The sequence below is a fragment of the Dermochelys coriacea genome, chromosome 23 (assembly GCF_009764565.3).
Source record: "Dermochelys coriacea isolate rDerCor1 chromosome 23, rDerCor1.pri.v4, whole genome shotgun sequence".
In the NCBI taxonomy this organism is placed as follows: Eukaryota; Metazoa; Chordata; order Testudines; family Dermochelyidae; genus Dermochelys; species Dermochelys coriacea.
This window is the reverse complement of record NC_050090.1, coordinates 15,198,075-15,224,111: the sequence shown is the minus strand read 5'-3', so window position 1 is coordinate 15,224,111 and position 26,037 is coordinate 15,198,075. Positions and strand designations below refer to the sequence as shown.

At 49.6% G+C, this 26,037-nt stretch overlaps 5 protein-coding genes and 2 non-coding genes across 9 annotated transcripts; 4 read left to right on the top strand and 3 right to left on the bottom strand.

Annotated features, from left to right (window-relative positions):
* Positions 1-102: 102 nt before the first annotated feature.
* On the bottom strand, positions 103-8,034 carry LOC119847202 (histone H3-like). The gene is made up of 2 exons (XM_038381759.2): positions 7,662-8,034; positions 103-503 (listed from the first exon to the last, which is right to left on the bottom strand). Exons 1-2 carry the CDS (start codon positions 7,988-7,990, stop codon positions 164-166), a joined length of 669 nt encoding a protein of 222 aa, XP_038237687.1. The 5' UTR covers positions 7,991-8,034; the 3' UTR covers positions 103-163.
* TRNAT-AGU lies at positions 5,737-5,810 on the top strand. The gene has a single exon. It is a non-coding gene; the product is annotated as a tRNA-Thr (tRNA).
* On the bottom strand, positions 6,233-6,304 carry TRNAE-CUC. The gene has a single exon. It is a non-coding gene; the product is annotated as a tRNA-Glu (tRNA).
* Positions 8,035-9,495: 1,461 nt separating the features above from the next.
* Positions 9,496-17,186, bottom strand: LOC119847197 (histone H2A.J-like). 2 transcript variants are annotated; one of them, XM_038381755.2, is made up of 2 exons: positions 17,093-17,146; positions 9,496-10,019 (listed from the first exon to the last, which is right to left on the bottom strand). In XM_038381755.2, exons 1-2 carry the CDS (start codon positions 17,132-17,134, stop codon positions 9,672-9,674), a joined length of 390 nt encoding a protein of 129 aa, XP_038237683.1. In that variant the 5' UTR covers positions 17,135-17,146; the 3' UTR covers positions 9,496-9,671. The 2 variants fall into 2 exon arrangements, with proteins under 2 accessions (XP_038237683.1, XP_038237682.1); XM_038381754.2 differs by lacking the exon at positions 9,496-10,019 and having other exon boundaries at positions 16,691-17,186.
* On the top strand, positions 10,431-18,460 carry LOC119847200 (histone H2B 8-like). 2 transcript variants are annotated; one of them, XM_043501128.1, is made up of 2 exons: positions 10,463-10,854; positions 17,901-18,460. In XM_043501128.1, exons 1-2 carry the CDS (start codon positions 10,478-10,480, stop codon positions 17,902-17,904), a joined length of 381 nt encoding a protein of 126 aa, XP_043357063.1. In that variant the 5' UTR covers positions 10,463-10,477; the 3' UTR covers positions 17,905-18,460. The 2 variants fall into 2 exon arrangements, with proteins under 2 accessions (XP_038237685.1, XP_043357063.1); XM_038381757.2 differs by lacking the exon at positions 17,901-18,460 and having other exon boundaries at positions 10,431-10,858.
* LOC119847199 (histone H2B 8) lies at positions 17,495-18,460 on the top strand. Its single transcript, XM_038381756.2, has one exon. It carries the CDS (start codon positions 17,524-17,526, stop codon positions 17,902-17,904), a length of 381 nt encoding a protein of 126 aa, XP_038237684.1. The 5' UTR covers positions 17,495-17,523; the 3' UTR covers positions 17,905-18,460.
* Positions 18,461-20,334: 1,874 nt separating this feature from the next.
* Positions 20,335-20,925, top strand: LOC119847201 (histone H4). Its single transcript, XM_038381758.2, has one exon. It carries the CDS (start codon positions 20,364-20,366, stop codon positions 20,673-20,675), a length of 312 nt encoding a protein of 103 aa, XP_038237686.1. The 5' UTR covers positions 20,335-20,363; the 3' UTR covers positions 20,676-20,925.
* The last annotated feature ends 5,112 nt before the right edge of the window (positions 20,926-26,037 follow it).

Sequence of the window (26,037 nt, the reverse complement as noted above, 5' to 3'; positions counted from 1 at the left end):
CCTTATTAGGACCAAACGAACCTATTACTACATCCCTATAAACCACTTCATTTCTATGTGAAGACACCAAGCAGTGGAACAAGCTCTTTCCGTGGGGAAGTGGGTGGCCCTTAAAAGAGCCTTTGGGTTGAACAAAATGCGTATCACGCCTAAAAGAAATAAATCAGCCTCCGAAGCCGTACAGGGTGCGCCCTTGGCGCTTCAGGGCGTACACTACGTCCATGGCGGTCACCGTTTTCCGCTTGGCGTGCTCGGTGTAAGTCACCGCGTCGCGGATCACGTTCTCCAGGAAAACCTTCAGCACCCCGCGGGTCTCTTCATAGATCAGCCCCGAGATGCGCTTCACCCCGCCGCGACGAGCCAAGCGGCGGATCGCAGGCTTAGTGATGCCCTGGATGTTATCTCGCAGCACTTTACGATGTCTCTTAGCGCCACCTTTCCCCAGCCCCTTACCACCCTTTCCACGACCAGACATGACTACAAAAAATACAACGTTCAGACAACTGAATAAAACGAAATGCCTTGTTTAAAGACCATGGGTTTATATAGGCGATGGTCCGACCGGACTGAAAACCGACAGGCAAAAAGAAGAGGGACAGCATCTCTCCCCTCTCGCTCGCCCCGCCCAGGGAGACGTTAACTTTCTCTCTCACCAGTGAGACACCTCGTACCGCTCCCTGGCCAATCATTAATCAGCAGTTAACTTCAAATGCAGCTTTGGCGCTGCCTATCCTCTCTGCACCTTCACCACACAATGATCAATGAGTTGAGAAAACAAACAATGCTTCCCTTTGAGCTGGGCCCAGGAAAAAGCAGGAAGGAGAATATATTTAGAATCATAGAATATCAGGGTTGGAAAGGACCTCAGGAGGTATCTAGTCCAACCCCCTGCTCAAAGCAGGATCAATCCCCAACTAAATCATCCCAGTCAGGGCTTTGTCAAGCCTGACCTTAAAAACTTCTAAGGAAGGAGATTCCACCACCTCCCTAGGTAACGCATTCCGGTGCTTCACCACCCTCCTAGTGAAAAAGTTTTTCCTAATATCTAACCTAAACCTCCCCCACTGCAACTTGAGACCATTACTCCTTGTTCTGTCATTTGCTCCCACTGAGAACAGTCTAGATCCAGCCTCTTTGGAACCCCCTTTCAGGTAGTTGAAAGCAGCTATCAAATCCCCCCTCATTCTTCTCTTCCACAGACTAAACAATCCCAGTTTCCTCAGCCTCTCCTCATAAGTCATGTGTTCCAGTCCCCTAATCATTTTTGTTGCCTTCCGCTGGATGCTTTCCAATTTTTCCACATCCTTCTTGTAGTGTGGGGCCCAAAACTGGACACAGGACTCCAGATGAGGCCTCGCCAATGTCGAATAGAAGGGAATGATCACGTCCCTCGATCTGCTGGCAATGCCCCTACTTATAGATCCCAAAATGCCATTGGCCTTCTTGGCAACAAAGGCACACTGCTGACTTCTATCCAGCTTCTCGTACACTGTAACCCCTAGGTCCTTTTCTGTAGAATTGCTGCCGAGACATTCGGTCCCTAGTCTGTAGTGGTGCCTGGGATTCTTCCGTCCTAAGTGCAGGACTCACTCATTCAGTAAATGGCCCACACTTTCTTTGACTTTCTTGCTGACCCAGATCCCTGTAGGACAGTAGTTCTCAAACGTTTGTTCTGGTGACCCCTTTTACATATCACTCCTCTGAGTGCAACCCTTGTGAATTAATAACACTTTTTTATATATTTAACACCATTATAAATTCTGTAGGCAAAGCGGGTTTGGGATGGAGGCTGACAGCTCACGACCCCCCACAGAATAACCTCATGACCCCCTGAGGGGGTTTGAGAACCCCTGGTCTAGAGTCCTACTTAGTCCTGCCATGAATGCAGGGGATTCAACTAGGTGACCTCTCGAGGTCTCTTCCAGTTCTATGACTCTATAAACATTCTATTAAGCAAAAGAAAATCATACAGTGGGATAGGGTGATTAAGGGTGATAAGCCTCCTCTATTAGCAGCCCCACCAACTGGCTCTCTAGCACCAAGGGTAGTATGGAGATCCACATGAAGGGTGGACTGCAGGCTCAATTGGAGGCTGACTGCAAACTCCCTTCTGTGGGTTTTTGCATGGGAGAACTGCATGATCTGATTGTTCAGAGTCAAGTCAAACATTGCTCCCAGCTGCTGAAAAAATCTTTGCAGCCTTGTCTTTTCATAGGTGCTGGAACTCAGGGTGATGCTGCACCCCCCTGGCTTGAAATGGTTTCCATCACGTACAGAGTTTGCAGTTTGGTTGAATGGCTCTCAGCACCCCACACTATACAAATTGTTCCAGAACCACTGTGTCCTTTTGGTCTGCTGCCCACATGGCTCATTTCATTCAGGGCTGATTCCCAGGTCCTACAGCAGGAGTTCTCAAACTGGGGGTTAGGCCCCTCAGGGGTCAGAACTTGTTAGCACAGAAATGATGTCCGATTTGTGTCCATTTATTCTTTTATGTAAAAGATGGTAACACACAAAAGCCAGTAGAAGAACACTTCAATCTTCCTGGACATTCTATAGCAGATTTGAAAGTAGCTATACTTGAACAAAAAAATTTCAGAAACAGACTTCAAAGAGAAACAGCAGAACTAAAATTAATTTGAAAATTTAACACCATTAATTTGGGCTTGAATAGGAACTGGGAGTAGCTTGCTCATTACAAAAGCAGTTTTGCCTCTCCTGAAATTGACACCTCCTCATCTATTATTGGGAGGGGACTACATCCACCCTGATCGAATTGGCCCTGTCAGCACTGGTTCTCCACTTGTGAGGTAACTCCCTTCCCTTCATGTGCCAATATATTTATGTCTGCATCTGTAATTTTCACTCCATGCTTCTGAAGAAGTGGGTTTTTTACCCACGAAATCTTATGCTCAAACAAATCTGTTAGTCTTTAAGATGCCACCAGACTCCTTTTTGTTTTTGTGGATACAGACTAACATGGCTACCACCTGATACTTGATACAATGACAGAGATTCCACAACCTCCCTAGGCAATTTATTCCAGTGCTTAACCCCCCTGACAGTTAGGAAGTTTTTCCTAATGTCCAACCTAAACCGCCCTTGCTGCAATTTAAGCCCATTGCTTCTTGTCTTCTCAGAGGTTAACAAGAACAATTTTTCTCCCCCTTCCAGTTGTAGCAACCTTTAATGTATTTGAAAACTGTTCTCACGTCCCCTCTCAGTCTTCTCTTCTCCAGACTAAACTAACCCCATTTTTTCCAATCTTTCTTCCCGGTTCATTCCACATCAGAAAACACTGGCTGTACGGATGATCCCATATCAGTTTCCCAAGTCTATATATGCTTATATCATCTCTGTGTCCATGTGTGCACACACACACATGTTAAGAAGATTGTTTCCAAGAATATCTGGAGATATATAGACATGAAGACGCCCAAGATTGTTTAAGATACAGCATCATAGATTAATTCCTGAATAGGGTTACTTGTAGGTCAAGGACCAGTGTTCTGAGCCTTCAAATTCAGACATACTCTTTGTAGAAGATAGAGATTCTAAAGAATAGTTACTATATACATGGATGAAATATGCAGAAAGAAAGTGAGGATGAAAGGATTAATATTTACCAACAGGTACTAACAGTGTGTGGGGGAGAAGATGGGAGAATGTAGCACTACCTAGCCGCCATGATGGGGGTTGCCCATGTGACTGCACAGATCCTGTGAAGGTAAATACCACAAGACATACTGCCTGGAAAGCCAGACTGACAGCTTCCGTTCTGGCCTATGGTTGGTCCAAGCACTTTATTTAAACCCAGGAGTGCAACAAGACGGACTCTCTTGCCAGTGATGCACTGGCCTATTGGCTGGCACTTGAAAGCCTGACTCTGACCCTTAGCTCCAGGAGTACTGGGACAATTTGTACAGTGGGGGTGCTGAAAGCCATTGAACCAAACTGCAAACCCTGTGTATGATGGAAACCACTTCAAGCCAGGGGGTGCGGCAGCCCCCTGCTTCCAGCACCTATGCACCCTACTCACCGTTGTACTAATCTATGTGTAAAATATGTATGCCATGCGAGGTGTGTCATTTGAAAACGGTGTGCAACACCATTCTACGTGAAGTTAGGATGATGTTGGTGGCACGGATGCAAACCCACCTGGCCTGGATTAGGCAAATCTGCTCAAGCAGGCCTTAAACAAAGGGCGAATTGACCTCTCTGTCACAGAGTGTGGGGGAGTCAGAGCCCTGCACCCCCACTTCCTGCAATTCAACATGACTCTCAGCCAGCCAGTAACACAGAAAGTTTATTAGATGACAGGAACACAACCCAAAACAGAGCTTGTAGGTACAGAAAACGGGACCCCTCAGTCAGGTCCACCTTGGGGAGGACGGGAAGCCCAGACCCAGGTTCTGGGCCTTCCCCTGTCTCCCCAGCCAGCTCCAAACTGAAGCCCCCTCCAGCCCCTCCTCTGGCCTTTCTCTCTTTTCCCGGGCCAGGAGGCCACCTGATCCCTTTGCTCTCCAACCCCCTCAGTTGGAACCTTGTGGGGGTGGCCCAGGCCATCAGTTGCCAGGAGATGGGGTGTCGGCCATTCTCTGTGCAGACACCATCACACCTGCCCTCTAGGGCTTTGCAACAATCACACCCCCTTATCCCACTGCCTAGATCAGTGGTTCTTAACCTGGGGTGCACGCATCTCCTGGGGGTATGAGAGGCCCTTTCTGGGGTGACAGGTTTCAGAGTAGCAGCCGTGTTAGTCTGTGTTTGCAAAAAGAAAAGCAGTACTTGTGGCACCTTAGAGACTAACAAATGTATTTGAGCATAAGCTTTTGTGAATGCGTCCGATGAAGTGAGCTGTAGCTCACAAAAGCTTATACTCAAATAAATTTGTTAGTCTCTAAGGTGCCACAAGTCCTCCTTTTCCTTTCTGGGGTGCGAGACAGGCCAGATTTTTTTTAGAAGGTAAATCATCGAAAACACAAATTAAGCACAGGCAGGTAAGTACAACGACTTTGTTTCATCGAAGCTATGTATTTATTAACATGATACATTTTTTAATGATTACAGTAATATACTAACAAAAAATATATCAGGCTTGAAGAACTGACCTACTTCAAAGATTTTTGATAAGGGGTGTGAGAACAGATTTTGAAAACCAAAAGGGTGCAGGCTGCAGTGAAGGTTAAGAACCACTGACCTAGAGACTTAAAAAATGCCTAGGGGAAACTGAGGTACCCCCACAGTATTCAGAGAAAACATTAAGAACAGGCCCATTTCCGCACACCCTCTAGCCAGGTGTCATCAAAAGGCCTTTCTCTGGCAAGGAAACAGAAACAAACAAAGCTGCGTTTTTAGCAAGGGCTCGGATACCAGTTACTGAGGGATTTAAAAGGTGCCATAGCAGCAGTTCATTACGGAATAAAGTTATTAAAACTAAACTGATCAGCCCTTGCGTCCCAGAAACTCTGCCAGTTAGATTCTTCCCTGACCAGCTACACACCAAGGAGGGATTTAATTCCCGTAGTCACCAGGGGGGGATTTACAAGTGTTTGTAGTAAATAACTGACAGAAGGGGCTGAGACCGTAGGCACGGTGCAGAAGCTGCGCCCCGCGGATTCCCTCTGCCCGGGGAGTCCCTCTCGCAGCTCACCCATGTATTTGCACAGAGGAGCAAAGTGGGGAAATGGAGCCGCTTGGGCATTAAGGAGACAGTTGCGGCCTCTGTCGCAAGCCGGCGCCGTGGCTTAGTTGGTTAAAGCGCCTGTCTAGTAAACAGGAGATCCTGGGTTCGAATCCCAGCGGTGCCTTTTCATCGGACAAACCTTTAAGCGCCCCACGCGTGTGGCCGCCGCTCCCGACTCCCTCCCCTTTTACGGGGCCCGGCGCGCGGCCAACAAGCCGCGCACCGGCCCGAGTTTATTGCCAGTCGGGGACTCCGGCTCTTTCCGGCTTTGGCCTCCCTCGCCCCCCCCCGGGTAGCTTTCCTCGTGCCGGGCCCCAAAACTTGCAGCCTCTGCGGCCAGCCCACAACCCGGCCCGCGGCTGCCGCCCAGGACGAGCAGGCACGGGTGGAGCAGCGTGTGGCTGTAGCCACCCGGCCCTGTGAGGAGATGGGAGGGCGGGGGCGGGGTGGGTGACTCGTCCCTGAAGGGCCTGGCGAGACGATCCTATAGATCGATCTGCACAAAATGCCACAGGGTAATAATGGTCTTTTAAAAAAACAAATTCCTTCCCTGACCGGGAATCGAACCCGGGCCGCGGCGGTGAGAGCGCCGAATCCTAACCACTAGACCACCAGGGAGGCGATGCGAGATTTCTTCATCAACATGCTATACAAGGCAAGGAGCGGGAGTTCGCTGCGCCGACTGGACGCACTCAGCGCCGCTGAGCGAATACGGATTCAGACCTAGCCCGGCTTTAGCACTCCGCCAACGAAGGAATAGAGTAAATGTCGGGATAAACCCTGGCAGCAGCGAGAGCACGTCTCCCCCGCCACAAGTCTCTTTGTCCTCCCTGCTGGTAGTTCAGTCCAGGGAGGAAAAAACACTCCGCGGAGGGACACAGTTACTCCTTTTCCCCCTTCCTCTTGGGAGGATTTGGGCGTGGGAATCGGATTAGAGAGGGATGCTGGCAGAAGGGTAGGAGGTGCCGTGTTTCAGGGGGTTTGGTGAAGGGGTGGGGGGTTGGGAACTGACTTTATTTAGAAGCCTCTGTACCAATTTCTCGGGGTGTTTGATTGAACTTGGGGGCACCAGTGGCGGGCAGCGGACCGGAGAGTTGCTTATTTTTCTGAGCTTCCGCGATTAGTTCATCCCTGTTCCTCCCTCCCCGGTCATTTGCATATCAACCCACCGCCTATTAACGGGGGCGGCGTTGAATAAAACGGCTTCTTTTATTTCAAAAGAACAAACAAACAAAAAAAACTTTCCTCCAAACAAGAGAAGTTGCAAATACGGAGTCAGACCCTTCGCTCAAACCGACTCCGAATCTTCACTCAGTTGTTGCAGGCCAGAAACAAGATGGTGATAAAACAAATATTTAATTGATTCCTTTCCACACCCTAGAGAAACTCTGTGGCCGCTTCCTTCCTCCTGCCGCTCAGTTATCACTGTATCAAATTATTTGCTTTCCTCTGGTTTCTTCTTCTTCCCTGCATACCAGACCCCGTCTGGGCAGGTTGGTTTGAGCATTAGAGAAGCTACGTTTTCAAAAGGGGCGTTTTAAAATTAAAATGGTCATGTTTGTACTGAACTCCTGCCTCTAGCGGGAATGGGTTTAGGTACTGCGGCTACTACCTTGTAAGACTAGAGATTAAATTCAAGCTTTTTCCTTCGTTTGTGATATAAATAGATTCGTAATTGCGGAACCAGCTCATTGTGACATTATATAGGAAGTGGAGTAGCACAAGTGTTGCGATGATCTGACTCTGGTACTAAGACGGCACTTAGCCAGTGTAACCTTATTCTAGAGGCAAAAAAAGGGTGAATTTCAACTCTTTTGCGTGGGCACGTGGTGGCTCTTAGAAGAGCCTTTGGGGGGTTGGTTTGGGAGGCGGCACGGTCCGAGGGGAGCGGCTCTAGGCTCTCTCCCCACGGATGCGGCGCGCCAGCTGGATGTCCTTGGGCATGATGGTGACTCGCTTGGCGTGGATGGCGCACAGGTTGGTATCCTCGAAGAGCCCCACCAGATAAGCCTCACTCGCCTCCTGCAGGGCCATGACAGCCGAGCTCTGGAAGCGCAGGTCCGTCTTGAAGTCCTGGGCGATCTCCCGCACCAGGCGCTGGAAGGGCAGCTTGCGGATCAGCAACTCGGTGGATTTCTGGTAGCGGCGGATTTCCCGCAGGGCCACGGTGCCGGGGCGGTAGCGATGGGGCTTCTTCACCCCGCCCGTGGCTGGGGCGCTTTTCCGGGCAGCTTTAGTGGCAAGCTGCTTGCGAGGCGCTTTGCCACCAGTAGACTTACGAGCCGTCTGCTTGGTACGGGCCATGCTCGCTGCAGCGCACTACCAACCTTTCTCCAGTGCAGCCACAGAGCAATAAACGCTTCGCCGCTGCTGTGCGCCATTTATAGCCCAGTCCTGGCTCCTGATTGGCTAGAAGCAGCAGGGCGACCGTTGGGGGTTTTAAATTTCCCGGGCTGAGCAGGGATTGGGGAGAGGTGACCAAACGCCTCTGTTTCCACTCCCTAGAGCAGAGCGCTAAACGCCTGGGTATAGAGCAGACACGGGTGTGTGCTCAATGCCTGGGCGGGGATAGAGGGGAACCGGGGGATACTTGCTCAGTGCCTGGGGGGATAGAGGGACACATTGGAGGGACCTTGCCAATGCTCAGTGCCTGAGGGGGAATGGAGGGGATACTGGGGGGTGCTGGCTCAGTGCCTGGGGGGATAGAGGGGACGCTGGGAGGGTCTTGCCTAAGTTCCTGAGGGGCACTTGGGGGGGGATGGGGGTAGAGCGCCACGCGAGGGGCTTGCTCAGGGCCCAGGCTGAGAGAGGGGACACTGGGAGGGGGTTTGCTCAGTGCCTAGGGCGGTGGCTCTCAAACTTTTTACTGGTAACCCCTTTCAGGTAGCAAGCCTCTGAATACGACCCTCCCCCCTTATAAGTTAAAAACCCTGTTTTATATACTTAACACTATTTAAATGCTGGAGGCAAAGCAGGATTTGGGGTGGAGGTTGACAGCTTGCGATCGTCCATGTAATCACCTCGCAACCCCCAAGGGGTCCCGACGCACAGTTTGAGAACCCCTGGCCTAGGGGGATAAAAGGCGTGCTCAGTGCCTGGGGGGGGCATAGAGGGGTACTGTGGGGTTTTGTGTGCTCACTGCCTAGCAGGGATAGAAGGGAAGTGGCGGTCTTGCTCAAGTGCCTCTGATCTGCGTGTTCTGCGCCCCCCGCGGATTTTCAGTAACTCGCAGCAGCGGCAGTTGAGCTTTTTGAATTTCACGGGCTGCCCGAGGATTGGCGGGAGACACAACCCTCCCCATCCCTCCATCCTATAAAGGAGTGCGGAGGGGGAGAAGGGGGCGAGCGTGCCCTTGACCCCCTTCGCTGATTTGCTGGCAGCATGGCGCGCAGCCGTTTGTAGCTTTTGAATTTGCCGGGCTGGAGTGAATTCCGCCGCCCTCCCGATTCCACCCACTTTCATTCCCACTCTCGGAAGACCGGATACTGGGCCAGATGGACCTTTGGTCTGACCCACTGTAGCCGTTTTATTGTTCTTCGCCCTGTTACAGCCTAACAGCCCCTACAGCACGGGAAAGCGCGCAACCCCACTCCAGCACTGTTTTCCTTGCTTTATTAAAATTACTACGTGTTTCACCCCCACACCTGGCAAAGGACTTGTTACTTGTTCTCATTACCGGCTGCACCGTTTTCAGTTGTCTGGAAAGGGATCAGAAGTTTTGTATCCCTAGGGAGAAATATGGGTCTCCTGTATATTCTTGCCACCCGTTTTTAACTGGGATAGCAACCTGGCTGTGAGTTTTTACTCAACTGTTTATGTTCCCTTCGCAACACCCCCCCAAAAAAGCAACAATCCAAAAGTAATACAAAAGGGATTAACAACTCTTAGCTTGACATTGTGAGTGGCTCTGAAAAGAGCCTTTGGGGTTGACATGCTCTGAGGGGCAGGGAGCTCCCTCGCCTGGAAGGCAGGAGCAGTAGCCTGCTCACTTGCCCTTGGCTTTGTGGCTCTCGGTTTTCTTGGGCAGCAGCACCGCCTGGATGTTGGGCAGGACCCCACCCTGGGCGATGGTGACTTTGCCCAGCAGTTTGTTCAGCTCCTCGTCGTTGCGGATGGCCAACTGCAAGTGGCGGGGGATGATGCGGGTTTTCTTGTTGTCCCGGGCCGCGTTACCAGCCAGCTCCAAGATTTCAGCAGTCAGATACTCCAGCACCGCCGCCATGTAAACGGGAGCGCCGGCACCCACTCGCTCCGCATAGTTCCCTTTGCGCAAGAGCCGATGCACACGACCCACGGGGAATTGCAGCCCAGCACGAGAAGAGCGAGACTTAGCCTTAGCCCGAACTTTACCTCCCTGCTTTCCTCGACCAGACATTATAAAACTTTTTAACAACAAAAAACGAACTCTGCACAATCGCAATAAAACTGCGCTAGAACACGCGCGTTTTTGCCTTTTTATGCCCTCGCAGCGATCAGGCCAGAAACTGGTGATTGGCTAAGCAAAAAGCTCCTGAAAGACCCAATGGGAAGCCGACTTCTCAACCTGACCAATCGAGAGGAATATGCTGTTGTCATAGCCAATAGAATCGCGATACTTGGAGCGGCACTTTATTTGAATATGAGTTTGTAATAGAGAAAGTTAGCTCAGTAGTTAGCATCCAATAGGAATGTAGGAGTTAGGCTACCCTCATTCGCATAAGGGTGCTATAAATAAAGGCTCTCCTACCTCAGCAGCTTACCGTGCAGTTTCTTGTGTCACTGTTTCGGCGAGTGAGTTGTTACGAAGCGAAAATGCCTGATCCAGCTAAGTCTGCTCCTGCGCCTAAGAAGGGCTCTAAGAAAGCGGTGACCAAGACGCAGAAAAAAGGGGACAAGAAGCGCCGCAAGACCAGGAAGGAGAGTTACTCTATCTATGTCTACAAGGTGCTGAAGCAAGTTCACCCCGACACCGGTATCTCCTCTAAGGCCATGGGTATCATGAATTCCTTCGTCAATGACATCTTCGAGCGTATTGCTGGCGAGGCGTCCCGCCTGGCGCATTATAACAAGCGCTCCACCATCACCTCCCGGGAGATCCAGACCGCTGTTCGCCTGCTGCTGCCCGGGGAGCTGGCCAAACACGCTGTGTCTGAGGGCACTAAGGCTGTGACTAAGTACACCAGCTCCAAGTAACTCGTCTTTTTCCCTGAAAAACAACACAACGGCTCTTTTAAGAGCCACCTACTTAATCCATGAGAGCTCTAGTCACTAACTGACAAAGTGCTTAACGTCTAACTTTCAGACGTATGTGTCTACAATTTTTGTAGTCTATTCCTAGACTCCACTAATTTGTGTAACATGCTAGTAAATCACAAACCTAGCTGATATCAGAGCATGATGTATGGAACTGATATGCAGTGAGAAAGTGTGAATTTACCCTTTGCTTGAGTAAAAAGGCTTGGTAGTTTGAGTTAATTAGAGAAACAGATCAGAACTTGTCTAAGACTAACACAGCTGCTACTCTGAAAACTTCCTAAGGATCACTTAAGGAAACAGAAAAGGAGTACTTATGGCACCTTAGAGACTAAAATTTATTTGAGCATAAGCAACAAATAAATTTGTTAGTCTCTAAGGTGCCATAAGTACTCCTTTTCTGTTTCCTTAAACTATCCTTAGAAAATGTCAGGTTTCAGAGTAGCAGGCGTGTTAGTCTGTATTCGCAAAAAGAAAAGGAGTACTTGTGGCACCTTAGAGACTAACAAATTTATTTGTTGCTTATGCTCAAATAAATTTTAGTCTCTAAGGTGCCACAAGTACTCCTTTTCTTTTTGCGAATACAGACTAACACGGCTACTACTCTGAAACCTGTTAAGGAAATAGTGTATTCAATATATTTCTCCCTCTGTATGACTGGAGTAGTGTTAATCAGCTTAACCACTATGTTCCATTTTATATTTAGCTGTGACACTCCAAGTACATTTTCCAGACCTGAAGAGCTTTGAAATCTTGTCCGTCTCACCAAGAAAAAATGATTTCTTGATTGTATTTTTTTTTTTCTGGAGTCCGGTCCTTCTCTCTAGAGAGACAAGATGAGTCGGTTAATAGAATTGAGTCTCAGCAAATATATTACCTTGTTTCTTAGTGTATTCAAGTGCATTTTGATAAAATAGAAATATTCCTTTTTCCATTTTATCAAATTTAAGGCGTTTAAAGACATTCAGCAACATTCTGGATGGTATCCATATCTTCCCAAATTATCAATTCAGTGGTTTAAATTGATTATAATTTTTCAAATAAAAACGTCTTTAAAATTTCTACACTGAGGGATAGATTACTGGTCACTGGAAAAAAAATTAATAGAGGGGATTGCAACTCTTAGACCTATAGGAAATGACACTAAAATGTTTCAAAGGGATAAAAAGCAGAGAAAACCTGGAGACATTTGAGATGGTGAAGGTGCAGACTGGAGTGATGAAGGAATGAATGTTAATGAAAACATTTTGAATTTAGCTACAGGTGGAAACTATTTTCCATTCGTTCTTGAAAGAGCTTTAATCAGTGCTTTTTACACTACGTTCCATTGTTAATTTATTTTAACTTGAGCTCGTTTTAATCTTGTAACAGATGAGATTAATGAGCAGGGCTGGCGCCAAAAAGCAAATTTTTGAATTTGAAGTTAAGAGCTAATGATTGGCCAGACTTCGCTGTGCGGTGTCTCATTGGTGGGAGCGAAGGTGCATCATATTGTAGAGCGAGAGAGGTGGAAGTGGTTTCGCCCGTCGCATCTCTCAGTTCTCAATTTGGTCGGTATCCACCCACACCATCTCCGCTCTAAGAAAAGGAGGACTTAGAGACTAACAAATTTATTTGAGCATAAGCTTTCCTGAGCTACAGCTCACTTCATCGGATGCATTCAGTGGAAAATACACTGGGGAGACTTATATACACACACAGAGAACATGAAACAATGGGTATTACCATACACACTGTAAGGAGAGTGATCACTTAAGATGAGCCATCACCAGCAGGTAGGGAAGGTGGGGGGAAGGAAGAAAACCTTTTGTGGTGGTGATCAAGGTGGGCCATTTCCAGCAGTTGACAAGAATGTCTGACAAACAGTAGGGGGTGGGGGGAAAATAACATGGGGAAATAGTTTTACTTTGTGTAATGACCCATCCGCTCCCAGTCTCTATTCAAGCCTAAATTAATTGTATCCAGTTTGCAAATTAATTCCAATTCAGCAGTTTCTGGTTGGAGTCTGTTTTTGAAGGTTTTTTTGTTAAAGAATTGCAACTTTCAGGTCTGTAATCGAGTGACCAAAGAGATTAAAGTGTTCTCCAACTGGTTTTTGAATGTTATAATTCTTGATGTCTGATTTGTGTCCATTTATTCTTTTACGTAGAGACTGTCCAGTTTGACCAATGTACATGGCAGAGGGGCATTGCTGGCACATGTGGCATATATCACATTGGGAGATGTGCAGGTGAACGAGCCTCTGATAGTGTGGCTGATGTGATTAGGCCCTATGATGGTGTTCCCTGAATAGATATGTGGACACAGTTGGCAACGGGCTTTGTTGCAAGGATAGATTTGTTCTAGATTTATGCCCTATTTCCAGTCTAAATTCATCTAGCATACATTCCAGTTACTGGATCTTGTTAGACCTTTGTCTGCTAGAGTAAAGAGCCCATTATCAAATATTTGCTCCCCATGTAGGTATGAATAGAGCATAGGGGATACAAGTCACCTGTTAATCTTCGTTAAACTAAGTAAATTGAGAGACTCAAGAAGTGCATTAGGGTGCTGGAACAATGTGTATAGTGGGGGTGCTGAGAGCCATTGAAGCAAACTGTAAACTCTGTATATAATGGAAACCACTTTAAGCTGGGAGGGGGTGGCAACACCCCCCAGTACTCTCAGTTCCAGCACCTATGCTCTAGCATGTTTTCTGATCTTTTAATCATGCTTGAAGCTCTTCTCTGAACCCTCTCCAGTTTATCAACATCTTTATTTAATCCTTTTTGGATCCAGAACTGGACACAGTATTCAAGCAGTGGTTACACCAGTGCCAAATAGAGAGGTAAAATAACCTCTCTACCCCTACTCGACATTCCCATTTATACATCCATGATCATATTAGCACCGTTGGCCACAGTGATGCACTGGGATCAGATGTTCAGCTAATATCCACCATGACACCCCCCCCCAGCCACTATTAACATTGTGGCATCCCAGGATCGAGTCCCCCATTCTCTAAGTATGGCCTACGTGCCTTCTTCCTAGATGTGCCCTTTACGTGTGTGTATTAAAATGCACCTTGTTTGTTTCTACCTATGTACCAAGCAATCCAGAGTCCTGGCATCACCCCATGCTCTGTATGGAGCCAGCCCATCTAGGTGCCTACAGGACTTCCTGGACTGGACCCTGTTGTTTAGAGTTAATCTGTCTGAGATGGGAATAACTTCTGACGTACTGCCTATGACAAGGCCACTATGGGGTCTTCCCCTACACACCTCCCCCCAATTGGCTGCCTAGCAACAGGATCAGTTGCTCCTGATAATGGTCTGATCACGTTCACATGCTAAATCTGGTTAGGCAAAAGCCATTTGAAAGCACAACAGCATGAGTTATACCTCACTCAAATGCCTCAAAGGGTTCCTCCTGTTTTTTTCTGTGCAACGGGGCAGGCTAGAATTTAATGAGATGACAGGTGGGTCTCTGGCACTAAAGGCAGGAGGTGCAGGTTCCCGCTGCGTGGTAGGGGCTCTGTGCCCAGGGAGAGGCAGAGGCTCATTCCACAGTAAATAGAACAGGATTATGGGCTGAGCTGGTGGAGGCCCTTACACACAACTTGATGGCAGTTGTCTGTAGGTCTGTCTGTAACATAATACAGTTGGAATCCTGCACCCAGTCAATTCCAAACATTCAGGAAATAGAAATAGTTCAGGCATCAGTGATTAGAATAATTTTTTGGGGGGGCAGGGGGGGGGAGAAATCAGAAAGCCGAAACAGGGAAACCTTAAGCTCCTACCCATTCTTTAGCATAGGCTAAGCCTCAAGAATTTCTGCAATTGTTGGTAGATTAAACAACTGGTTGATAGTGTTCTTTAACCCCCTTCCAGTATAACCACACACACACCCCATCTTATTCCTGCTTTTCCTCCACAAAGCCTCCTGTTTTACACTGGCTGAGAGTTGCTCCAGTCCAGAAAACAGGGTTGCATTATTCCCTCTGGGAGTGGTGGTCCCGAGCAAGTGGACTCCTTGAGGGGACCCATGGTGAGAGACAGGTGTGCTAAGGCTCAGTGAGGTGCAATTTGAGGAGCCAGAGGGGCTTCACCCCCAAGAAGGGCTGTCACACTGAAGGGGGTTCCCCTAGCAACTGCACAGGGGCAAGAATGAGCATGACCTGCAAGTCCCTGACACCTCTCAATTAACATGTTGACTTCTCTCCCACACAAAAATAATAATGGGGGGAGGGCATGGGGAGAATGCACAGCCCCTGGCCTGGGAGGAGAGAATAGAGGACCCTTGTATTGGGAAATGAGGCACGCAGAAGCCCTCACACGAGAAAGAAGGAGGTAACAGGCATTCACTCAGGGCTTCTGCTGGGGGGGAGGGGGGAAGGGAAGGATGAATGGGGACACACAGAACTTGTGCCAAACAAGGGAGATTGGAAGGCTCTGATATAGGGAAGAGGGAACAGTGGAAAAGGGGCATACTTAATTAGTGTGCAACTTTTCTATAAAGCATTTCAGTGTGGCCAAGGAGAGGCTCTTCCCCTTCTCTGAGTTTTCTCCCTATAAACCAACATCATTTAAAGGAAATATTTCACTCAACACAACCTGTGGAACACATTGCCAGGGAATGTTGTGAAGGCCAAAACTATAACAGGGCTCAAAAAGTTAGCTAAATTCATGGAGGATAAATTCATCCGCTGGCTATTAGCCAAGGTCAGGGATGCAACCCTGAGTATCCCTACCCTCTGACGGGGCACAGAAAAGGGACGGATCAATTGCCTGTTCTGTTGATTCTCTCAGAAACACTAGTCACCAGCTACTATTGAAAGACAAGATACTGGGCTAGGCAGACCATTAGTCTGAAGCAGTATAGTCATTCTTATGTTATCAATTTCCAGGTTTAGATTTCAATCTGAGACACTCATTGCAATGAGACACACCCCATTTATTTCACATATGCTCAGTAGCATGTTTGTGAATAAATTTATAAACTGAACCATTTAATTTTGTGGCTGCTGTATGAAAGCAGGAAAACCTGGGTAGATTTTGCAAATCAATATCCTCCCTCTCCCCCTCCATGTAGAACTATTAATCTCCCTCCTGCTCCGAGCCAGAACAGAGGCTATAAAAGATGGACTTGCACAAAAGCAGAAACAGGATTAATTCTTGCATCTGCACTCACATCCCAAAATACAGAACAGAACAATAATTTCATCCAAACTTTATTCTTTTTTCCTTAAATACCTATAAGATAAAGAAAGAGGAAGTAACTTTACTGCAAAATCAAGTACAGACCATTCTCCATTTTAGCTGATGTATGGGTGTTAATGCATTTCACTCTAGAAATGAGATTGCTATTTTAATAGAAAAAAGTTTGACACCAAACCTCAGCTCTCTGGTAACAGTCCAGAAACATAGCAAACTACCTGTAATCTGTTGCATGAGTGTCTACAGACTAGTTAAAAAAAAAAAAAAAAAGAGGACTTGTGGCACCTTAAAGACTAACAAATTTGAGTATAAGCTTTCGTGAGCTACAGCTCACTTCATCGGATGCATTCGATGGAAAAAATAGTATTTTCCACCGAATGCATCCAATGAAGTGAGCTGTAGCTCACGAAAGCTTATGCTCAAATAGTTTTGTTAGTCTTTAAGGTGCCACAAGTTCTCCTTTTCTTTTTGTGAACACAGCTGCTGCTCTAAAACCTATCATAGACTAGTACTTACACTTATTCTTTTCTATTTCTCATATCATTTTCTAAGATCAACGGCTCTTTATGAACTCGTGGGTGGCTCTTAAAAGAGCCTTTGGGTTCAGTTAATTCAAAAACTAGCAGCCTCCTCACTTGCCCTTGGCTTTGTGGCTCTCGGTTTTCTTGGGCAGCAGCACCGCCTGGATGTTGGGCAGGACCCCACCCTGGGCGATGGTGACTTTGCCCAGCAGCTTGTTCAGCTCCTCGTCGTTGCGGATGGCCAGCTGCAAATGGCGGGGGATGATGCGGGTTTTCTTGTTGTCCCGGGCCGCGTTACCAGCCAGCTCCAAGATTTCAGCAGTCAGATACTCCAGCACCGCCGCCATGTAAACGGGAGCGCCGGCACCCACTCGCTCCGCATAGTTCCCTTTGCGCAAAAGCCGATGCACACGACCCACGGGGAACTGTAGCCCCGCACGGGAAGAGCGAGACTTTGCCTTAGCCCGAACTTTGCCTCCCTGCTTCCCACGGCCAGACATCACGACGCTCCACAAACCTGCTGGTGCCAAAACCTACTTGCTCAACTTTGAGATCGAACACTTAAAATTATACGGGCCCAGCCTTTTATAGGCTCGGGCAGATGAGCCGCACGACATCTGATTGGCTCTGCCTGTATCACCCAATGGAAAAGCGACTTCTCCATCTAGCCAATGAGAAGAGAAAATGCTGTGGCTATCCAATACGAAGTGCAAGAATTAGAGTCCGCGTTCTTAATTGCTGGATTGGCCGCGGGGGTGACGTCTTACTTGCTATCAGCCAATAGAAAAGCAAAAATTAGGCTACCTCATTTACATAGGGGTGCTATAAAGAAAGGGCCACCGGCGCTGCTTGTAGTATTGCGTTTTATACGTTGTTTGCAGCGGTCAGGATGCCTGAACCAGCGAAGTCTGCTCCTGCTCCTAAGAAGGGTTCTAAGAAAGCAGTAACCAAGACGCAGAAAAAAGGGGACAAGAAGCGCCGCAAGACCAGGAAGGAGAGTTACTCTATCTATGTCTACAAGGTGCTGAAGCAAGTTCACCCCGACACCGGTATCTCCTCTAAGGCCATGGGTATCATGAATTCCTTCGTCAATGACATCTTCGAGCGCATTGCTGGCGAGGCGTCCCGCCTGGCGCATTATAACAAGCGCTCCACCATCACCTCCCGGGAGATCCAGACCGCCGTTCGCCTGCTGCTGCCTGGGGAGCTGGCCAAACACGCCGTGTCTGAGGGCACCAAGGCTGTGACCAAGTACACCAGCTCTAAGTAAGCAGGAGCTGTACCGCTTCGGGAAGCTGTTACACCTAAAACCCAAAGGCTCTTTTAAGAGCCACCCACTTTCTCAATGAGAGTTTCAGTCACTGTTTGTCACTGTTTTATTAGCAGAAAATAGGTAGACGTATACTCTTAAAACACGCCTTGAATATCTAGGCTAGATGTTAATTACATTCCTTGAACTTAACACCCAGTAAGGTGGATCGTGTGATCGGATCCGGGGTAAACCTATCTAATAAGGGCCTTCTAATGCTGTGAGTAAACTAGATATTTTTTTATTAGCTACTTAGAATATGCATTAGTTAAATACATGTAGCTTGTAGTACAAGCAAACTCTGAACAGGAAATGCAAAACCCTCAGTCCTGGCCGACACGCGTTTATCTCTAAGTAAGCGGGGGTAAATGAACATGGAAAGGACACAGCGCGGAGATGTCTCCACATTTTATATAGCTTTGGAAGAGCTCGCATCTTTATTTTATTCATGCCTGAAACTCAGTGTGTTATATAGATGGTCGTTCATAGACAAAATAAACTTCGTTTTAATACCAGATTTAGCGGGGTAGGCTGAATGGATTCTATCCTAAACCAACTTTTCTTAGCTCTTCCCCCGTCCAGGGGAAGCAGTTAATTTTCTTAGCTCCTCAGGAGGTTTACTTCCCAGATGGTCGTTAACAATCTCCATTAAATCTGCCTTTCTAAAGCCGGATTTGAGGGCTCGGGGAACCCGGAGCCTGGAAAGGGAGCAGCTGGTTTGCCTTTCGTACAAAAACGGCACCAAAACTGGAGCGGGAGAGGGAGGGAAATCTCCCGTTGGCGACCTGTGGCAGCTCCGGTCCGCGTAGGGAACTTCAATCCTATCCGCTCCAAGGAAGCTGCTCACTCCAACAGAGAGAAATATCAGCGAGAAGGCCAATCTTTGTGACCTCAGTCTGACCAACCGCAACTGTTCAAAAAGCAGGAGTCACCGCAGAGCACGGGATGGGCTTTAAAATCATCTAAAAATAATAGAATGTTTGTTTGACTTCAGGTTTTTGAGCCTTGCGGGTGCACGGGAGGTGGGGCGTCACATTTTGAGGCTTCCTAAGATAATCAATGACTATTAGCCAGGAGGGGCAGGGATGGGGTCACGAGCCTCTGTTTGCCAGAAGCTGGGAACGGGCGACAGGGGATGGATTCCCTGTTCTGTTCATTCCCTCTGGGGCACCTGCTTTTAGCCACTGAAAAAACAAGACACTGGGCTAGAGGGACCTTTTGGTCTGAGCCAGTCTGGCCCTTCTTATGTTCCTCCACACGCACAAAAGCTACAAAAAGAAAAGGAGTACTTGTGGCACTTTAGAGACTAACAAATTTATTAGAGCATAAGCTTTCGTGAGCTACAGCTCACTTCATCAGATGCATTTGGTGGTTTTTTCCACCAAATGCATCCGATGAAGTGAGCTGTAGCTCACGAAAGCTTATGCTCTAATAAATGTTAGTCTCTAAGGTGCCACAAGTACTCCTTTTCTTTTTGCGAATACAGACTAACACGGCAGCTACTCTAAAAGCTACAAACTTATTTTTTCTTTAAGAATGAAGGTTGAAATCATCCTATTGTCCCCTTGACTGCAAGGGCTAGGCTGGGGGGCTGACAGGAGCTGGGGAGGGGGGCTTTAAGGAAAATAATAATCAGGCTCATGACAAAATACTCATAAGAGCTGGCAACACTGAAAACACCTCTCAAGGCAGGAACCTGAATTTCCACCCTTGATTCCCGCAAAACCCCCGAGTCTGGAGTCGCCCCAGGACGAGGGACAAAGCACCAGTAAAATGCCCGTTTTCTAATGCACCGATAACAAAGCGTTTGAAAGCAGGAAATCGATCACCCCCTCTTCGGGAAGCGCACAGAGAAAAATGGGGGGGAAAGAAATCGGGGAGCGATTTGTGCACTGTGTAGTCCAACTGTGAGCTGGTGCGCCGGGGAGCTGACCTGCACGAGCCTCTCTGGGAAAGGAAATTAAATTGTTTTTTATTTCCAAGTGTGTAATGGGTAAATATTCAAAAGCGGGGGGGCTGTCTCTACAGCCACCGAAGTGCGAGGGGGTGCAGGGATGGTGGCTCACCGGCTTTGGATGCTGGTCAGTGAGAAATAAACCTCTCCGTCCCCTACAGCTTGTGGGGGGCATGAAGGGGCTTTTATCTCCCAACCCTGTTTGCAGCTTCTTGCTGTGCCACACTCGAGCGCCAAACTTCGCTGTTTGAATTTAAAATTACCCGCGGTGTTCTGATTGGCTGAGAGGTGAAGGCCGCCGTCTCTCATTGGTGAGAGCCGGAAGCGTCCTTCAGTCAGGGCGAGGGGAGGGAGACGCAAGCGGTGACGCCAGTTCTCACTCAGGTCAGACACTGTGCTATATAAACCCCTGCAGGCCGCCAATTGCTTTACACAGCGCTGGTGATACTAGTTGTTTGTTCGTAAAATGTCTGGTCGGGGAAAGGGTGGAAAGGGGCTGGGGAAAGGTGGCGCTAAACGACATCGTAAGGTGTTGCGGGACAACATCCAGGGTATTACGAAGCCTGCGATCCGCCGCTTGGCTCGCCGTGGTGGCGTGAAGCGCATCTCTGGGCTGATCTACGAAGAGACCCGCGGGGTGCTGAAGGTTTTCCTGGAGAACGTGATCCGCGACGCGGTGACTTACACCGAGCACGCTAAGCGGAAGACGGTGACCGCCATGGACGTGGTGTACGCCCTGAAGCGCCAAGGGCGCACCCTGTACGGTTTCGGAGGCTGAATCGGCTCTTAACCCCAAAAACTCATTTAGCTTTTCTAAGGTCCTTTTAAGGGCCACCCACCGGTGCACGGAAAGAGCTGGGTTTGCTCGGATTGGGAAGGTGGAGGGTTGTGGGGTTCGTGTGTAAATTACGGGTTTGGCTGATTTTGGGATTACACCCTGTTTCTATTGAGGTTTTTCTGGCTAAATTGGTTTCCTTAATACTGCAAACCTAGTACCCAATTAATGCTTCATTGCTATTTCCCCAGGAGTCTCTTCGTGCATGCCTTTGAGCCTGTTATTTACTATTCACAGTTCTCTACAGTAATCCACTCTACCCCTACAAAACACTAATCCCATGTGCTACTCTGAGATCTGTGTTCTGCTGACTAGGATACCTACTCTGTTGGCACATCTGTGCAGTGGGATTGTTCCCTCTGGGACCTGGTCCAGCCACTGATTCTGCAGCGCAGCTTCCTGCGAGCTCTATGGGTCAGTTCCTCCCAGACCTAGGAAATTCAGACTCTGCCTCTGGTTACATTTGTGCTGCTATGAAACCTTCTCAAAGCAGTATATGGGTGGCTGGTGAGGGGTGTGGGTTTTTTTGGTTTGGTTTTGTTTTTTTGCCCCAGCACCCAGGCACTTTGGCTGCACCCAGAGCTCCTTTGGCTTTTCCAAACTCCTACCTGAGCTGCTGGGGGTGGCTGCCGTGCTCTGCTCCACCTCCTTGCTCCCCTGGTTCCTCTCCCTGGGCACTGGGGGGGAGCTCCCACCTCCCTGGGGGCCCAGGAAGGTGGCTGAATGGTCTGGTGTAATGGAAGGGAGTCTGAGACACTTGGAATCATAACACAGTGGGGAAGGGCTGGTTAGTACAGGCTCCCAAGGCTGAGGTTTGCACAGAACAAGCTCCATTCTGGCATCCTTTTGTTGCCTCTGACCCTAAAACCAGGCACCCAAATTCTCAGTAGAGCTCAGGGGCAGGGGGTCAGGAGCCCAGAACTCCTAAGGCTGGCCTAGGTGAGTTCTGGGGTTGGGTGGCGGGACAGGGGTGCCAATGGCTGATACATGATAGCATCAAAAGTGCTTGTTGACTTGTAGGGTTGTTAGTGTGTTCATGATTCAAATCCACATTAAACTTGAAGCTGGCCTGGCCTGGCCTGATTAAAAACATGACCCACCTCTTCCAGTGAAACAGAAAACTTTATTGGGGAGGGATGAAAAACGAAGTGCAGCATAAGGAGAAATCGGGAGCCAGAAACAGGTTCCCTCCTTGGGACCAAATCAAGTCATCGGCCATCAAGGAGCATTTAACAGAGCACCTGCCCATCATTGTGCCTTTCGATATGGTACAATACGGATTTCTATCAAATACTCAAGGCCCCAGCAGAGGGTCATTTTCCACAGGTACCTACAGGCAGCTGGTTGGGGGGGTTTGCAAAGACACGGGGGGGGGAACAAAGCACTGTCTGAAATGCATTGTTTTTGTCATTGGCAGCATGTTGAAGCAGCCAGAAAGGAACCGTGGGAGTTTGATTAGCGGCAATGCCTGGGTGAGGAACTGTCCTTTCGGAAGAATGGGATCAGTTCACAGACTCAGGTTTGCCCCTGTCTCTAGCGCCGAGCCTGGCCCTGTCTTCATACGGCCCCCCTGCAGCACTATCGGGCGAATCCTCCGCTAGCACCGGACCCCTTACGCAACCTGCCGGCTGCACTGGGACACCGTTTGCCATCCCCATTTAAACCCCACTGTCCCCTAGCTTTGCACAGGCCCCCTCTAATGTACACGGTGCTAAATATCTGGCCGCAGCTGGCAGCCCATTTCTGCGGTAGTCACATCAAAAGCAGGGAACAGGCTTGCAAACCACCCCGCCCCATACACACCCACACACAATAGAGACAGGGTTGACATGGGGAACAGTCATGAAGCAGGATGATGTATCAGGGACCGAGAGCGAAGGAGGGAGAAAACGAGCTGCCAAGCAGGAAGATGAGATGCAGAGACGCTCCTAGAACAAGCTGCAGAATGTAGAAAATCAGGGAACAAGGGAGGAGGTGAAATAAGCAGCCCTAGTGCCTAAATACTAATACTACACTGCTGGACCAGCCCCCCTCTCCCCAAATAGCAGCCCTTACCCAGAATGCCCCTGACCAGCCGGCTGGGGGACCCAGTGAGGCTATGTCTACACCACAGCTTAGGTGGGTGTAACAAGTCGCTCAGGGATGCAGAAAAGCCACACACCCACACCCCGAATGATGTAAGTTACACCAACCTAAGCGTTGGTGTGGACCTCCCCAAGCTTCTCCCACTGGCCCAGCTACCACCGCTCATTGGGGGCAGATTAATTAAGAGCTCTCTTCCGCTGTCGGCTTCGAGCAGCCGAGCAGCTCCTGAAAATGGGCCCTGACTCTGCCCGCTGGGCAAAAGGGGTGAGACAAAGCGAGCAAGACAGCGTGTAAAGAGGTGCAAGAAAGAAAAAGACAGGCCTGGTGAGGAGAGAGAAAAGAAACAGCTTCGCAGAATTCATGTCCCCCGCAGATTTTCTTTTCCCCGCCCCGAAAAATAATCGATTCTGCTGGGGTGGCACGACAAGGCCAAAGTCCTCCTCCCTTGCAGCAGCAGCAGCTGCTCCTGTCCCTGGTGAGCAAAAGGTGTCACTGCAGCGCCTGCCCGGCAGAATGGATTATTCTACAGGGCAGGGAAAAGAAAGTCCGCCGGGGACATGAATTCTGTGCTTATGTTTTTGTGAAAAAGCCAGGGGGAACAACCCTCCCACTTTCAAAAGGAGCCAGGAGCGAGACAGAGAGAGGGAAAGCGAGCACAGCAAGGCGGGCTGAGCAAAAGGGCTGAGCAAGAGCAAGCGAGCAAAAGAGGAAGAGAACAACAGGAGAAACAGAGCAAGCAAGCATGCAGTGGGCAGGTAAGCAAAGGGCGCAACAGTAGAGCAAGAGAGAAAGACAGAGCAGCGGGGGGAGCAAACCGGAGCAGAAACCGAGAGAGAGACAGCCAACGGCAAGGCAAGTAAAGAGCAAGTGGAGGAGAGCAAGCGGCAAGCAGAGGAGAGCGAGTGAGGGTTTCGCTGGGTGCACATGCAAGAGCGAACGAGAGAAAGACGCCAGGCCAGCAAAGGGGTGAGGCCAGGGTTAAGTAAAAGGTGGAGCAGGGGCAAGAGAGAGAACGTGGCAGGACGAGCAAACGAGTGAGAGCATCTGAGCAGCCTGGCAAGCAAAGGGGAGAGCAAGCAAGACCAAGGCCAGGGTACATCACCCCGAGTGATATAACAGGCTGATTTAAGTGCCGGTGTAGCCAGCGCTGTGTGGCCAGAAATGAGCCAGACCAGCAGGGTGAGCAAAGGCAGGGATGGGTGAGGGCAAAGAGAGCAAGAGACGGGCTGAACAAGCAAAAAGCGAGCGTGTCAGGGCAAGCGTGCGGGCAAGCAGGTACGGGAGAGGGACTGGAGCGAAGGAGCACATGCCAGAGGGTGAGGTGGCTACATAGCCAGCGCTGGGAGGAGACGCCAGGAGAGAGCAGGCCTCAGTGAGCGAAGGAGCGCGCGCGCTAACGCCTGCCGCTGGACGAGCGAAAGACACACACCATCGCAGGTGAGCAGGGTGGGGGAGTGAATGGGCAGGAGCTAAAGCAAGGGAGAGCTAGTGTAAGCAGCCGGGTGAGCAAAGGGGAGAAAGATCCTGAGCCACGTCAGCGCAGACAGAGGGGTCCCTGCATCGCCCTCCTCCCTTGCCTTTGCCCGAGGGTTTGTCACACACACATACAGCCCCCCCAGCAGGCCTGACCCACTGTGAAACAACCCACAGAGCAGGAAGTGCTGGGGGGGCAGGATGAATGCAGGGTGGGGGGACAGGACTGCTGTCAGTGACCCCACGGGGGCAGAAGGGAGTAAAGCCCTCCATGCTCTCACAGAGGCAACCTCATGGCAGCAGGCACCTGAAGGCCATGGGGCTGGGGGGCAAACCCAGCTGGGATGGGGCATTGACGGGGAGCGATGCAGCCAGGAGCCCTACACTGAGGACAGATCTATCCCGGTTGATCGTGTGGCTTTCCTGCTCCATACAACTGGGGCAGCTTGGGGGGGTGGGAGGACCCTACATCTCACCCCCACATCCTGCCATGAGCTGGGTCCTGCTCCCAGGTGGCACAGGGCAGTGGGGGCTGCGCCCGCCTGCAGGCACCAAGATAGGCCTGGGTGAAGCCGGTAGGGGGTTGACCTCACTGTAATGCCCTGTGCCAAGGGGCCTGGAGTCCCGCCAGGAACCAGCCGCGGCAGGGAGGGACAGAGCAGGGAGAGGCGAGAGACAGAAACACAGCTCAAGAGAGACAGAGTGTGAAAGGACAGAGAGAAGAACTGAGATCAGAGCTTTATTACAACACAAGAAAACGGGGAAAGGAGAGAGACTTAGGCAGTTGCGAGCTTTCCCTGAGAGACTGAGCTGGGGCGCGAGGCTGGAAGAAGACCCTGAAATCCGCCACGGTTCAAACACCTCGCCACTCAACCTGCTGTCAATGCGACCCCAGCCAGGGACACCACATCGGACAGGCCCCCCCCCACCTAGTTCTTTGCTGAGCACAAAAGACTCTTTCCCCCCCCCCCACCCCACCCCGCAGCACCAGTGTGGAGCCGAAAGAGTGCAGGATGCATGCAGGAGACAGGAGCATTGTGGGCGGGGAGAAAGCTGCAGAGAAATGGAGTGAGATGGGGTAAGGGGTGAACAGCGGGGAGAGCTGGGCACTAGTTGGAAAAGGAATTCAGTCAACATCAGATCCCTGAGCCCAGGGGCCAGATGCTAGAGATTCAGTCCCATCTTCCCCACTTAGCTGAGGCCTCTGGCCACGATCCTGGGCCCTGATGGCCTGTGATGGGATGTTAGATGGGGTAGGATCTGAGTTACTACAGAGAATTCCTTCCTGGGTGTCTGGCTGGTGAGTCTTACCCACATGCTCAAGGTTTAACTGATCATCATATTTGGGGTGGGGAAGGAATTTTCCTCCAGGGCAGATTGGCAGAGGCCCTGGAGGTTTTTCGCCTTCCCCTGCGGCGTGGGGCATGGGTCACTTGCTGGAGGATTCTCTGCACCTTGAAGTCTTTAAACCATGATTTGAGGACTTCAGTAGCTCAGACATAGGGCAGGGGTTTGTTACAGGAGTGGGTGGGTGAGATTCTGTGGCCTGCGCTGTGCAGGAGGTCAGACTAGATGATCAGAATGGTCCCTTCTGACCTTAAAGTCTAGGAGTCGATGAGCCCCAGGTTTAGAATTTCCCTGGCTTTTCTTTTTTCATCAGCCTCTACGGCAGTGGCTCTCAACGGGGGGAAGGGGGGGGTGTTAATGCTGGGGTCTTCTGGGGGGTACGTCAACTCAGCTAGCTAGT

Bases quoted from the DNA above. Each gene is read 5' to 3' on its own strand.
- LOC119847202 (XM_038381759.2), bottom strand. From the start codon at position 7,990: ATGGCCCGTACCAAGCAGACGGCTCGTAAGTCTACTGGTGGCAAAGCG. The intron at 504-7,661 runs GTGCGCCATCCA...CGTTTTATTCAG, and splicing joins CTCTTCGAGGATACCAACCT to TTGTCTGAACGTTGTATTTT.
- LOC119847200 (XM_043501128.1), top strand. From the start codon at position 10,478: ATGCCTGATCCAGCTAAGTCTGCTCCTGCGCCTAAGAAGGGCTCTAAG.
- LOC119847197 (XM_038381754.2), bottom strand. From the start codon at position 17,134: ATGTCTGGCCGTGGGAAGCAGGGAGGCAAAGTTCGGGCTAAGGCAAAG.
- LOC119847199 (XM_038381756.2), top strand. From the start codon at position 17,524: ATGCCTGAACCAGCGAAGTCTGCTCCTGCTCCTAAGAAGGGTTCTAAG.
- LOC119847201 (XM_038381758.2), top strand. From the start codon at position 20,364: ATGTCTGGTCGGGGAAAGGGTGGAAAGGGGCTGGGGAAAGGTGGCGCT.